General features: G+C 53.3%; 7 protein-coding genes across 7 annotated transcripts; 4 read left to right on the top strand and 3 right to left on the bottom strand.

Moving 5' to 3' along the window:
• Positions 1-738: 738 nt before the first annotated feature.
• P170DRAFT_469970 (60S ribosomal protein eL38) lies at positions 739-1,282 on the bottom strand (the record flags this gene model as incomplete). Its single annotated transcript, XM_024852691.1, has 3 exons — positions 739-788; positions 951-1,079; positions 1,219-1,282. The coding sequence occupies 3 exons, from the start codon at positions 1,280-1,282 to the stop codon at positions 739-741; spliced, it is 243 nt and encodes an 80-aa protein (XP_024709811.1).
• A 269-nt stretch (positions 1,283-1,551) lies between these two features.
• Positions 1,552-2,191, top strand: P170DRAFT_432157 (Ish1 domain-containing protein). The gene is made up of 5 exons (XM_024848199.1): positions 1,552-1,647; positions 1,715-1,727; positions 1,789-1,872; positions 1,930-1,976; positions 2,076-2,191. Exons 1-5 carry the CDS (start codon positions 1,636-1,638, stop codon positions 2,169-2,171), a joined length of 252 nt encoding a protein of 83 aa, XP_024709810.1. The 5' UTR covers positions 1,552-1,635; the 3' UTR covers positions 2,172-2,191.
• Positions 2,192-2,395: 204 nt separating this feature from the next.
• P170DRAFT_347794 (putative nuclear transport factor 2 domain protein) lies at positions 2,396-2,955 on the bottom strand (the record flags this gene model as incomplete). Its single annotated transcript, XM_024843650.1, has 2 exons — positions 2,396-2,838; positions 2,910-2,955. The coding sequence occupies 2 exons, from the start codon at positions 2,953-2,955 to the stop codon at positions 2,396-2,398; spliced, it is 489 nt and encodes a 162-aa protein (XP_024709809.1).
• A 303-nt stretch (positions 2,956-3,258) lies between these two features.
• P170DRAFT_398074 (methionine--tRNA ligase MSM1) lies at positions 3,259-5,455 on the top strand. The gene is made up of 8 exons (XM_024846208.1): positions 3,259-3,471; positions 3,536-3,654; positions 3,710-3,781; positions 3,852-3,938; positions 4,007-4,138; positions 4,192-4,553; positions 4,615-5,092; positions 5,154-5,455. Exons 1-8 carry the CDS (start codon positions 3,270-3,272, stop codon positions 5,424-5,426), a joined length of 1,725 nt encoding a protein of 574 aa, XP_024709808.1. The 5' UTR covers positions 3,259-3,269; the 3' UTR covers positions 5,427-5,455.
• A 743-nt stretch (positions 5,456-6,198) lies between these two features.
• P170DRAFT_398070 (putative L-serine dehydratase) lies at positions 6,199-7,551 on the top strand (the record flags this gene model as incomplete). Its single annotated transcript, XM_024846207.1, has 1 exon — positions 6,199-7,551. One exon carries the CDS (start codon positions 6,199-6,201, stop codon positions 7,549-7,551), a length of 1,353 nt encoding a protein of 450 aa, XP_024709807.1.
• A 173-nt stretch (positions 7,552-7,724) lies between these two features.
• ramB (bifunctional protein farnesyltransferase/protein geranylgeranyltransferase) lies at positions 7,725-9,096 on the bottom strand. Its single transcript, XM_024845253.1, has 3 exons — positions 8,721-9,096; positions 8,550-8,654; positions 7,725-8,494 (listed from the first exon to the last, which is right to left on the bottom strand). The coding sequence occupies exons 1-3, from the start codon at positions 8,948-8,950 to the stop codon at positions 7,798-7,800; spliced, it is 1,032 nt and encodes a 343-aa protein (XP_024709806.1). The 5' UTR covers positions 8,951-9,096; the 3' UTR covers positions 7,725-7,797.
• A 624-nt stretch (positions 9,097-9,720) lies between these two features.
• Positions 9,721-12,104, top strand: P170DRAFT_373683 (uncharacterized protein). Its single transcript, XM_024845252.1, has 2 exons — positions 9,721-9,829; positions 9,894-12,104. The coding sequence occupies exons 1-2, from the start codon at positions 9,776-9,778 to the stop codon at positions 11,985-11,987; spliced, it is 2,148 nt and encodes a 715-aa protein (XP_024709805.1). The 5' UTR covers positions 9,721-9,775; the 3' UTR covers positions 11,988-12,104.
• Positions 12,105-12,617: the final 513 nt, after the last annotated feature.

Genomic DNA, 12,617 nt, shown 5'->3' with positions numbered 1-12,617 from the left:
CAGAAAGGATCGTCGCTGAGGGTCGGCATCGACTGTCTAGACTACGGGTGCTGTTAGATGGCACTGGCCTCCGAACCTGACATGTTCCATCTTGTCTCAAATCGACGCTGAGGACGGCATTTGGGCCGCTTCATGGCATGCCAAGCTGCCTGCCATCGGGTGGCTCTTACGGGCCATCGATCCACCAAGGTCACTAATGACTCGACTATGTGTGGCTCCTACACGGTGGGAACCAAGTTGTACCATATCCCCTAGAGTCCCTAGACTCTCTACAAAACCCACGCTGCATCCTGAAAGAGAAATCGGCGAAGCCGACGGAGCACTTCGTAGTGTCCATTGATCAACGTGATCAACACCAGCGTTGTCGCACCTTCAATAGTACACTCGGGATGCCGAAAGGGTTGCATCAAATTTTCAACTGTTTTTTGATCTTTATTATGTTGTAGAATCCAGGGTGCCCCGACAAAGCATGCCCCGGCGGTTAATTGAGACTTGTAGGTCGCCTGGCCGGTGAGAAAGAAAATGCCGATCGTGTTGACTATCACACACCCAGCATCCGGTGACAGACGCTGAAATGGTCAATTCCACATATCATTTATGCTTTAATCCGATTATTCCAGTGTCGGCCCACAAGGGGACAATTATGCCCATGCTAATTCCCATTTGACAGTTGAATCATGCTTTCGACCATTGTTCCCCCCGCGGTCCTATAGTCCTAGTTCCAATGAAGGAAAGTGTTTACAGAGACTTCTTCTTGTCGCCCTTGGAGACGTCGACGACCTTGAGAGCTGTAGGCAGGAATCAGCGGTCAGCGTAGGTCCTTGTCAATTTCCGACCGTCGTGGTCTCCTCTTGTCCAATCAGGTATCAGCCGGTCTCGGAATGAGACCAACAGCCATCCGTTCCTTGGTCACGTAACAGATGTAGTGTAATTCGGGTGAAGGAACGCACCAGGAGGCAGGCTCTGCTTCAGCTTGTCGGCCTTGTCGGAGTCCTTCAGGACGAGGGTGTAGATGAAGCGCTGGCAGCGGACCTTGAACTTGATCTGCTGGGTGTTGCGGTTGCGCTTGATGCGGGCAGCTGTGCATTACGGAGACGGATGGTTAGCTTCAGTGTTGAGGTCATTCTCGCATTGGTGCAAGCTCCCAAACGTCCAGCCCGGAGCTCCAACCGGGGAGCCGTAGCACCCGAGCCGTCCGCAATCACAGGAAAGACGTACAGGAGGCATCCTTGCGGCGGCAGATCTCGATGAACTGCTTGATGTCGGAAACTTCGCGAGGCATGATGGGCAGGTGGTTGTGACGTGATGTGAGGTTGGATTGAAGGCGGAATGCAGACTCAAGGCGATCTTGACGTCGTTGGTCGAGGCGGTTATTGTGGGATTCTGCCGCTTTAGGGTTGCGCCGCCGGAGCCCTGACAGTCAAGCCTCCGCAGGTGGCGGTGCCGCCCCGACGTCACGGGGAACGGGGGAGGCGGTGCACCAGGCGGCAGTGGGTTTGTATGGTCCATCCATGCATCCATACGGTTGAAGTATAGTTGTCCTTCCACCGATCTACCTTCTCTTCACGTTGGATTCATTTCTACCTCTACTCAACTCGCATATCACCCACAATGCCCACCCCCCTAGATCGAGCAATGCAGTCCAAGGTATTGATTCCATTCATGCACCATAAACAAAACCCGGATCACATGTACCAGCTAACAAATCCCCCAGAACCTGTTCCTGGGTATATAAATCTTCGTTCAGCAAAATAGCAAAAGAGATCTTGTCTAATCTAAATGTCATAGGGTTTGCGGGAATGGTCACGGCCGCCGCCGTCTGGGCCATCTGGGGTAGCGATATGCTCCCTGCCCAGCCAGATCCAACCGGAGGTAAACACCAAAGAGCGTAATTCCGGGCGCATGAACTGATCCCAATGGTAATACTAGATCCCAACGATTGGACGGCCGACGAAATGCGAAGATGGCTTCATGTCGTATGTCCTGTCCCACCTTTTCGGATTTTCCCCAAAAGAAATACAAACATAGAAAGTCGAGACGAAAAGCAAGTAGTTGTGCTAACATTGACTTGATAGAGAGGGCTTTTGCCGAATGAAAGCTCCACACGCGAGGAGCTACTCGCACGAGTCAAAGCGAATTTGCGTGTACCGCGCAGGTCTGCCTCCTCATAGTTCTGGTGAACTCGCGAGTTGTTTTTGGTGATTCCGCTTGTCGCGAAATTTATGGGTGTTTCTGGCGTTCAGAAAATAGTTCTTCTTTGTCGTATATCAGACCAACGCGAGTTCCGTGAATATCCAGCCTCAGGGCCCGGGGCCATTATTCATTTTATCGTCATAGCGCATGATAATGCATATCCACCAAGATGAACCGTTCTATCCGTGAGAGATCCAACCGTTTAGACCACAAGTCGGAAAGTTTGGGTTTGAATCAGCCATTCTCTCCTGCGTTTTCCCTTGGGAGCATCGGCCGAGGGGTTCGGAACCAGCACGAAAGTCTCGCTGAATCCGCGTTGCGGAAGATCCCTCGACTCTCCAAAGCGCACAAACCCGCTGGTAACCACCAGAATCGAGAGGTCCTTCGCGGTTGTCTCTTGGGGCGACTTTACTCCGTTGGTCGTAGGGGTAGGATAAGTCGGGTTGATGATCTGGCAGTCAAATGACTGTACTTCGTAGTGTGTTTGAGGCATCTGGTTGACGAAGATCTCCTGGACTGCACTACCGTCGGCGACGACGTTTCCATTGAAAATGATGGTAGAAGTAGGTTGGCTATAAAACGAGGATATCGAGGCACGGTTGGACTGGAGCGCGGGGTAGAAAGACTGGACGAATTCGGTGGCCGCTAGGGAACGAAAGATCGGATGTCAGAAAATAAACAAAGAAAAATTCCCTTCTAATCCTGGAGTAACATACCATTCGTAGACACTTTCGTGAGCGTGTCTTCACCTAGGGGAGCCATCGCGGTTGATCACTGGCTAGTGGCCAACGAAACGAATAAAAAGAATCTCGCAAGGTGACAATATCGATATAAAAAAGTCCAAAATAAAATAGGATAAAATAAGTATAAGGATAAAAGTGAATATGTGAAGGTCGCAACTATATAGAAAAAATCAAGCCGGGAGCGTTACGGAGGAAGAAGGAATTGCAGGCGGAAGGGCGCCAGAAAAAAAGGTACGGGGGAGCTTGGACCACCCGGAGATTGTCCACCTCCGAAGTCATTCACCTGTCGATGTCCTCGCGTTTCTTCCTTCTTGCGGCAACACACCTTTCGCAATGGCTCTCCCCAGGGACCGCTTTCGTGCTCTCTCGTGGGCTAGTCAGCTTCTAGCCCATCAAAGACCGTCTTGGAAATGCGCTTCCTGCAGGACATCGCGTCTAACTTCCGCGGCTCTTCCGCGTAGATTTGCGACATCGGCGTCTGAAGGAACGAAGAAGCCTTACTATGTAACGACTCCTATTTTCTACGTCAACGCGGGTATGTTTTTATTGTCGGGATACCCTCAATCGGTGCGATTGCTGACCGACTTGCTGCCGTGAAGCACCCCATATCGGTCATCTGTATACTATGGTCATCGGGGATGTGGTGAAAAGATGGCGGACACTCAATGGAGAATCGGATGCTCAATTCTTGACTGGAACCGATGAACACGGAATGAAGGTACCTACCATTTGGCTCTTTGATTGGGGTTTCTCGAGTTGACCATAATCAATAGATCCAACAAGCCGCACTCGCCGCGGATATGGACACCCAAGCTTTCTGCGATATGAACTACAAAACATTCGAGGTTAGTGTCTCTGACGTCGCGCAAAACCACCCTTTGTTTTCTTTTATCCCGGTTGACGCATGACCTGCAGGCTTTGGCAAAAGCCGCGAATCTCGATAACAACTATTTCATTCGAACGACCGAGCCGGCGCATAAGGAGGCAGTTCAGTATTTCTGGGTATGTCATGTGACGTCTTCTCGACCCCTTCGAAAATGCAAAGGCCAAAGCTCTGACGAAACATCCAGGAAATGCTGAGCCACCGGGGCTACATTTATACCGCCAAGCACGAAGGCTGGTACTCTGTCAGCGATGAAACATTTTATCCCCCAGCCCAGGTGCAGAACTCACTAGATCCAACCACCGGACGGAAAAGAATGGTAGGTCATGGCAATAGCACATTAATGACAAAACATCAGCTCATGGTGTATAGGTGTCAGTCGAAACCGGAAAAGAAGTGGAGTGGTCCTCGGAAACAAACTATCACTTCCGTCTGTCTGCCTTTCAAGAGCGCCTGTTGGACCTGTACAAGACGGATTTTATTACCCCTTCGAATTACGCTACGGATGTGGTCAAATCGGTTTCTTCAGGCCTTCAAGACCTATCAATTTCCAGACCTGTAGATCGGTTGAATTGGGGCATCCCTGTTCCGGGAGACGAGACGCAGACAATCTATGTCTGGCTTGATGCGCTGATCAACTACCTGACTAAGGCAGGCTATCCATTCCCTCCTGGTCAAGAGGGAAGACTTGGATGGCCAGCCAATGTACACGTTGTCGGCAAGGACATTGTTCGGTAGGCTTTCCCTTCCGCATCGTCCGGGTGGAGTATGTACGAGACTGACGATCTTTTCCAGATTCCACTGCGTGTATTGGCCCGCCTTTCTGATGGCATTGGATCTTCCTCTGCCTCGCAATGTCCTCGTTCACGGACATTGGACTATGAACCACGAGAAGATGTCGAAATCCACGGGAAACGTGGTTAACCCGTTTTTCGCCATCGACCGGTTCGGCGTCGACACCATGCGTTTCTTCCTTGCTTACCAAGGTGGCCTCGCGGGAGATTCCGACTATGACAATCAATACATTATCCGGGATTACAAGAAAGTACTGCAATGGGGAATCGGGAACCTGGCGTCACGAGTAGTGGGGTCCTCCAAAGGCAAACTCCGGACACACATCGTTAACGGGACTTCCGACAGTCTTGCGCCGGCTAATGAGGACGATCTCGCGTACCAGAAACTGCTTGAGGAAACCCCCATCAAGGTGGCGGAGCACATGGAGAAACTCAACCCGCGAGCAGCTCTGCAAGATATCATGGCCTTAATTGAACAGGTAAGCTGGAGTGGTGAGAACCGATCGTAAACCGCCCTGCGCTAACAACTTTCTTCCCCAGGCCAACAAGTACATCCATGCATCTGAGCCCTGGAAGGGCGCGGAAAACGCCCCCCGCTGTCTGTACAACGTTGCCGAGTCGCTACGAATCACCGGCATCCTGCTGCAGCCATTCATGCCCACCAAGGCCAAGGAAATTCTAGACTACCTCTGTGTAGACAGCACGGATCCCTCCAGACGGAGATTCTCGGCTGCGAAACTAGGTTCAGATCCAAACTATGGGGAAGGCGTCCGAAAGACGGTCCTGTTCCCCCCTCTTATCTCTGAGGAGTAAGACATGTTTAGTGTCGTGATTCTCCGATTCGATAACGCAAAAAAAAAAAAAAAAAAAAAAAAAAAAGACCAGATGGCCGACTCCAGCCACAGCAAAATAGCGCAAAAAAGAATCTGACTGTGCCATCTATATATGAAGGCCGCTTTTTTTTCTCCGCCAGCACTAGCTACGGCTGGGAACGGTGAACGGCTTTCCCGCTCGTCGTCGTTGGTACTAACTTCTTAAGCTTACAAGGCTGGAGAACGCCTAAGGGAGGGCTCCTATGAGAGTATTTATGTTATGTCATGGCCCACGGACTTGAATTTCGCAAGCCCACAAGGTTATCAGCGGGAATTGGGTCCAGATCCGCGATGATGAAACATGCTTGATATCGGGGCGGGAAACCCAGGGCTTTCCCGCGGCAAACTTTTTCGGGAAGATACCGAAGTCTGTATATCAGAACTTGAACTATACGCTTCATATAACGCAAGGGTTTGTATTGGTCGGTGTTATTGATTTTCTTTTCCTTTCTGGGTTTATCTATATCGGATTGTTGAGCTTGGCTGTGTCTCTGTTTTCCCCGGCTCTTCCTCTTTCTTATACTTCCTCTCCTCCATCCTACCAGCCAGTCTACTACTTGAGCCTGTACACTACTTCCAACATAACAGATCTTTTTCTCTCTTCTTCTTCTTTATCTTGATTCTCTCCTACAAATACTCGTCTGGACACTTCTTATCCTTTCTTTTCTAACAGACTATCTATACACTCCTACCATCTCCTCCTCCCATTCACCATGGGCAGCATCGCACGAGAAGAGGCAAAGCCCTCCTTCAAGACCCCTTGGGTCCAGACCCCCCTGGTGGAATCAGCCTCCCTCTCCCGCGCCGCCGGATGTCGTGTGTTCCTCAAACTGGAGAACGTGCAGCCCAGCGGCTCCTTCAAGTCCCGCGCCATGGGCAACCAGATCCTCTCACACCTCGTCAAGCCCGAGAACACCGACCGCCCCGTCCACTTCTACGCCTCCTCCGGCGGCAACGCCGGCCTCGCTGCCGTCTGTGCTGCCCGCAGCCTAGGCTACCCATGCACCGTCGTGGTGCCGCTCTCCACGAAGCCGCTGATGGTGCAGAAGCTGCGCACCGCCGGCGCCGCCGATGTCATCCAGCACGGCGAGACCTTCTCCGAGGCTGGCGAGTACATGCGCGCCGTGATCATGCAGACCGTCTCCGAGGACGAAAGCCCCGACGTCGCGAAGATTGCCCTCCACCCCTTCGATAACGAGCCCATCTGGGAAGGAAACAGCACCATTGTCGACGAGCTCGTCACCCAGCTGCCCCCTGCCGTCGGGGAAGATGAGGAACAGACCCACCGCGGCCGGCCATTGCCCATGGACGCGGTGATCTGCAGCGTAGGAGGTGGCGGGCTCTTAAACGGCCTGGTCATGGGCATCGAGCGACACCGGGCAATGCAGAAACGGAACCACAAGCTCGCTGCCGCCGGTGGTGATATCGTCCAAACAAACCCAATCCACCTTCTGGCCATCGAAACCGACGGCACCGACTCCCTGGCCGCCGCGGTGGCACAGAACTCCCTCGTCTCGCTGCCCAAGATCACGTCGCAGGCCACCTCGCTAGGGGCCATCCGGGTCTCCGAAAAGACCTTCGAGTATGCGGTGTCGCCGCCGGCCGGGATTGCCGTGCACAGCGCCGTGCTTTCAGATGCCGACGCGGCCCGTGGAGTGCTGAGGCTCGTCGACGACGAGAGGCTGCTTGTGGAACTGGCGTGCGGCGTGTGCGTGGAGGCAGCTGTCGGGGACGCGGGCAAAGCAGCCGTCGCATCGTCTTCCTCCCCGGTGCCTTCGTCCCTGGAGCGGAAGCGTAAGAGAACGATGGAGGACAACCCCTCGCGAGATGAAGGGTACGGGGATGATCGGTTATCGGCGACGGAGAACGAGTCGGGGGCCGAGGACTCGGTGCCGAATGGCACTTCCTCGTCTTCGGCGTCGCCGTTGCAGTCGAAGCTGAAGCAGCTCGTCCCGGACTTGAATGCCGACAGTCGCGTGGTCATCGTCGTGTGTGGTGGCAGCAATGTCACTATTGATTCGGCGGTGGAATGGCGGAAGATGCTCCAAGAGGGTTGGGGCAATTAAAAGGTCCGAAGGGACATCTTGCATTATGCGGGTTCTTTTGCTTTTATTTATGATGATTGATGCTTATGGCGGGCCATTGCGTTTCTATTTACCCTTTGTTCATTCTGTACCTTTTTGTTATAGAGGCACATCTATCCATATATTACGCCGATTTAATTGAGAATGTGATACGTCGTTATGAAAGTGATTATTCCCAAAGGGTGCCAAGGTTGTCTGTTGTCCACTAAGAGTACTTACGTACAACTTTCAAGCCGCCACCGCCGCAGGAGCTGTAATCGTCTTGATCCGATAGTCCCAGTAGTTTTTCCGAATGGGATCGTACTTCTCCTTCAGCAGCGTAAGCATCCGCACGGCTTCCGTCGACGGCTCGCCGTCCTCCGCATACACATCCGCCAGCCACTCAAGCGCATGACTACTTTTAACCTCCACGTCCACCAGCTGCCCATCCTCCACTTTATCCGTGACGAGCCTCTGCGCGAAGTCCTTCCACTCGGACAGCGGACGGCCCGAGGCCCGGAGGACCCCGCGCGCATAGGACCACGGACTGCGGTTCTCCGGGGCAAGCAGGATCTTCGACTTGGCGTATTCCAGCTCCGCATCGACAAGGTCCTCATCGACGACGGCCAGCTTGCCCTTCTCGGCGGGAGTCCCGTTGCTATTAGGCATGCCGGCGTCGTGCTCGTCGGCGCGCGGGCCGAATCGCAGCATGAATCGGTGGTTCCACGCGGAGTTGTTACGCACGTCGGACGTCAGCAGACTCTCCACGTCTTGGGTTTCCCGCGGTGTGTCCCAGAGCTGGAACCGGCGGACGAGCCAGTGGCGGTAGGTCCAGACGTGGTAGTTCTTGGAATCCTGGGCGAACATGTCCATCAGGAAGTCTAGCTCCTTGGGCGGCAGAGTTGGGAAATGGGTCTTGGATGCCATTAAGACCTGACGGTGTTGCCTGTTGAGAGGGATTAGGTGTGCTGAATTAAACAGGGCAAAGTGATGACGCGAACCAGATCTGGTAATTTTTGAGAAACTTCAGGGATATCCGATTCAGCCATTCGAGCTCCTCGATGAGATCCTTTTCAAGAGCAAAGACAATTTTGGCCCGGTAGATCCTGTCGTCTACGGTGTCAGTCATCTCCGTGTATCAACCGATAGACCACGAGAGATCGGCAGCTTACCATACGGTATAATGGGCTGGGTTCATGGAGATGATATCTTCCGTTAGCTTGAGCGCCCGCTCGGACATCTCGTTGGCGGCCATCACGGCGCGCAGATACGAGGTAGCCTCGAGGTACTCAGATGGGTAGGCGATCGTCGCCAGCGGCATAGATCCAGAGTCCGCGCCATCATCCAGTTCGATGGGTTGGATATCGGCCCATTCAGGGTCTGTCGAGTAGGACTCGGCCATTGGGAGGAGCAGTGGTAAATGACCGGGTGATGCCGACGAGAAGTGAGTAGCCAAAGAGAAATACCAATGAGCGATTTTACCAAAAGTGTGTCGATGCGGGAATGCAAAGTGAACCGACAGCAGTCGTCAGAAGGAGCCAGTATAGATCCGCAACGTCAAGACGAAGAAACGCGGAGCCGCGAAGAAATGCGCCGTGGGGCTGGCGGCCTGAGGCATCCGCAGAACAATAGGCGGCGGTCACTTGACCGGCGGGCGTCAATCAACAACAATCGCCTCGTCGGCCATTCTTGCGTCGCGGCTTGGGTGGTCGGGCTTTCAATTATGGCACTAAGATACTTTTCCAGGCTCCGATAGTAATTCCTGCTGTCCCACCCTCTCGGCATCCCATCCGTAGTGGCATCGGGACGGTATCAGGCGGAGTATACAGTCGGCTCTCTTCAACTACAATCACCACGCCGTTCAGTGCTAACCAGAGAGCTATTTGCGCAAATCCGTCATTCTAGAGAGCGCACAGCAGCTGTCCATATCTCTCAATAGTTGTATCAAAGGCTCGACAGCTCAGACAACGCCCGGCAGACACCAGGTCACGTGGCCGATACCCCAAACGGGCAATTTGTCCCCGGCGGCGCTGATTGGCGGCAGATAGCGGCCTCAGGCACTTCCCCGCATGCCGGGGATCCTCTGATTGGCCTCCGCCTCTTTTCCTCTCTCCTCTTCGCCGTGTCAGTTGGAGATTGATTTCCTTCCAAACCCTCATCATGAGACCGTCGCTTTCCCCTCCCTTCTTCATCCCTTCAATCCCCCCGCTAACCGGGTGAGTCGAGAATGCGCCGAGTCAAGAAATCCCGCAACGGCTGCGCACGATGCAAGAGCAAACGGGTAAGTCGCCGCTCACTGTCGGGAAACGAAAAGCCCCCGGAGAAAGCTGAGATCTCGTCGCTAGGTCAAATGCGGGGAAGAGAAGCCTCACTGTAGTCGATGTACTCGTCTTGGCGTGAAATGCCCCGGCTATGTACAGAATCTGCGCTGGGTGACCAAATATCCTTCAGCAAATGGAGAGAACGAGAGCGTCATCCTCCCGCGGGACAAACCTGATGGGTCATCATCAAGATCCAACCAATCTCCCACTCTCAGGTCGCCAGGACTTACGGATATATTCGCAAACTCCCCACTTATGGTGGATGGCGGTGATGTCGGCCTAAACACAAACGGCACCCCGGCATCGCAAGGGCTAGAAGTAGATGAGACAAACGCCCTCTGCGACAATCTCTGGAACTTGCAACAATCGAGCACGCTTCCCGAATTGACCGATTTATGTCCTCCTTCGCCAGGTTCGACGTCGTCGATGCCGGGAACCCAGCATGGCAACCCGCTATTTGACTTTGAATCGGTCAACCTGACTGACAGTCCTTTGGATCTGTTTTCCTTGGCTGCACCGGCACTTCAGAATGAAGCACCCAGCTTTCCGGGCTTCGATCCTTCGGCCATTGTACGCAAATACCCTCCTGCGGAATCCAGTGCTCCTCATCGAGACTTCCTGTCCATCTCACAACCCATGAACAACCCGTCTTGGACCCTCATCGAATACTACTTCAAAGAAGTGGCGGCGCTGTTCTCAAGCTATGACAGTCAAATGAACCCCTTCCGCTCCACGGTATCCCGCCTCTGGGGTTCCTCGCTGGCCATGTGTAAGACCATGCAAAGTATGGCCGCGGCCACTCTAGTCAATGACTTCCCCCAGTTCGGTCCCATGGGCCGCAGATTGCGCAACGAAGCCGTCGACATCATCACGAAGGAGTCTGCCATGGACGATAAGTCCCTGCTGGCCTTACTCATGCTGGGACAGAGCGCCAGCTGGCACGACTCTAAAGATCTGGGGATTTCGTTCTTCAACCTCCTGCGGAACCACCTTGACGCAAAGCCGTCATTGAAGGATTCGAATGCCCATCACGGCAATAACCATCAGTTTTTCGAAGAAGCCCTGGTCTACTGGGAAATGCTTCTCTCGTTCGTCGCAGATGACGCAACGGTCCTTTCGGGAAACACGGCCATGGACACAGGTGAATCGCTCGTGCTGCAGCGCGTTCCTCATCCATGGACAGGGATTGCGCGCGACACGCAGTTCACCGTCCAGGAAGTCGGGCGGCTCGTCCGCTGCGAACGCAAACGAATCCGCCTGAGGATTTTCACCTCGCATGCCGACATCACACAGGCCCGAAGAGCCATTGACAAAGCCCGTGAACTCGAAGAACGCCTCCTCGCCCTCGCCCATCCCGCCGAGACCGAAATCGTCAGCCCCGGCGACGACGAAACCCCCGTCTGGCATCTCCTCACCATGGCAGAGGTTTACCGCTGCACGGGACTGATGCAGCTCTATCGAGCCTTTCCCGACCTCCTCCGCCGTCGCCTACCAACTCTTCGATCCTCGTCTCACTCCTATCCTACCAACGAGCCGGCCCCATCGTCTCTAGCGCAGCAACAACAGGCCACAACGACACCAGCGGACCCTTTCCTTCCCGTCAACTCAGACTCCGATCCGGACACCAGCAACCCTTCTTGGCTCTACGACCCGTCTTTCATCCCCACGGACCCCAACACAGACCCAGACCCCACGAACTCCACCAACCCATCCCCGCAACCCCCAGACTCATCCTACTACGACGACTGGCTCACCGAATTCGCCCTAACCACGCTCTCCCGCCTCAAGACCATCCCGCAGGAATCCCGCACCAGATGCCTCCAGCCCTTCCTCCTCGTCGCCTCGAGCAGCGAACTCCGACTCTCGCGCCCCCCTTCCCCCCTGTCCGAGGATGATCCCGCCGCATCCAATATTTCCTCGCACTCCATCGAGGTCTCCCGCACGAGACGGTTCGTGCTGGGTCGGTTGACCTCTTTCCTGCATGTCCTGCCGCCGAAGCCGATCGGGGTGTGTCTGCAACTGGTGCGCGAGGTGTGGAAGCGTATGGATGCCGGTGAGACGGGGGTTTATTGGATGGACGTGATGATTGAGAAGGGGTGGGAGACGACCATGGGATGATAGGATTGGCTTTAATCTGCCATGGAAGAATGCGGTCGTCTTTCACTCACTTCGTTGTAAATAATTCTTGTATACATGGACGATATACCCTGGAGACATGGTTTGATTGCATCATGTGGACTTAAATTGAGAAATTGATTATGATGATACGTCTTGATACCGGTGAATCTGTGCAGCATTTTAGACGGGAACATCCCATAAAGTAGAATACTTATATAAGAATAGCAATGCTGCCTAAATATTTGCGCGAAAACTAATAACCAGAATTTTCATGCCTTGCCTTGGCACCTACATCTCATCCATCCAATGCAAGACAAGCACACCCAGGACCATCGTTCTTTTGAACAAGAAAAACGACAATAAGACGAAGCAGACAGATGAAGGCACAATCAACCCGAAAGGCCAGTGGCAGCCGTGGAAAATGCAAAGATATAAAAAAGGTGGGGTTGTCATAACATAATAATGATAAGCGTAAGTATTTATACACAGAATTCAAAATAATAATAAAAAAAGATAAGGGTGAAAAGGAGTTAAACAACCGATGTGAAAAAGATAGGGTAAATGCTGATTAAATGCATATCATGAAATAGGTCCCATTTCCTTCAGGCCATGAATGATAAGATAATATGT

The sequence above is a fragment of the Aspergillus steynii genome (genome assembly GCF_002849105.1).
Source record: "Aspergillus steynii IBT 23096 chromosome Unknown P170scaffold_1, whole genome shotgun sequence".
In the NCBI taxonomy this organism is placed as follows: Eukaryota; Fungi; Ascomycota; class Eurotiomycetes; order Eurotiales; family Aspergillaceae; genus Aspergillus; species Aspergillus steynii.
This window is presented reverse-complemented; position numbering and strand designations above follow the sequence as displayed.

Bases quoted from the DNA above. Each gene is read 5' to 3' on its own strand.
- P170DRAFT_432157 (XM_024848199.1), top strand. The intron at 1,873-1,929 runs GTAAACACCAAA...TGGTAATACTAG, and splicing joins CCAGCCAGATCCAACCGGAG to ATCCCAACGATTGGACGGCC. The intron at 1,977-2,075 runs GTATGTCCTGTC...TTGACTTGATAG, and splicing joins TGCGAAGATGGCTTCATGTC to AGAGGGCTTTTGCCGAATGA.
- P170DRAFT_398074 (XM_024846208.1), top strand. From the start codon at position 3,270: ATGGCTCTCCCCAGGGACCGCTTTCGTGCTCTCTCGTGGGCTAGTCAG. The intron at 4,554-4,614 runs GTAGGCTTTCCC...GATCTTTTCCAG, and splicing joins GTCGGCAAGGACATTGTTCG to ATTCCACTGCGTGTATTGGC. The intron at 5,093-5,153 runs GTAAGCTGGAGT...TTTCTTCCCCAG, and splicing joins TCATGGCCTTAATTGAACAG to GCCAACAAGTACATCCATGC.
- ramB (XM_024845253.1), bottom strand. From the start codon at position 8,950: ATGGCCGAGTCCTACTCGACAGACCCTGAATGGGCCGATATCCAACCC. The intron at 8,655-8,720 runs GTAAGCTGCCGA...CGTAGACGACAG, and splicing joins CCAGCCCATTATACCGTATG to GATCTACCGGGCCAAAATTG. The intron at 8,495-8,549 runs GTTCGCGTCATC...CCCTCTCAACAG, and splicing joins CTCAAAAATTACCAGATCTG to GCAACACCGTCAGGTCTTAA.
- P170DRAFT_373683 (XM_024845252.1), top strand. From the start codon at position 9,776: ATGCGCCGAGTCAAGAAATCCCGCAACGGCTGCGCACGATGCAAGAGC. The intron at 9,830-9,893 runs GTAAGTCGCCGC...TCTCGTCGCTAG, and splicing joins CACGATGCAAGAGCAAACGG to GTCAAATGCGGGGAAGAGAA.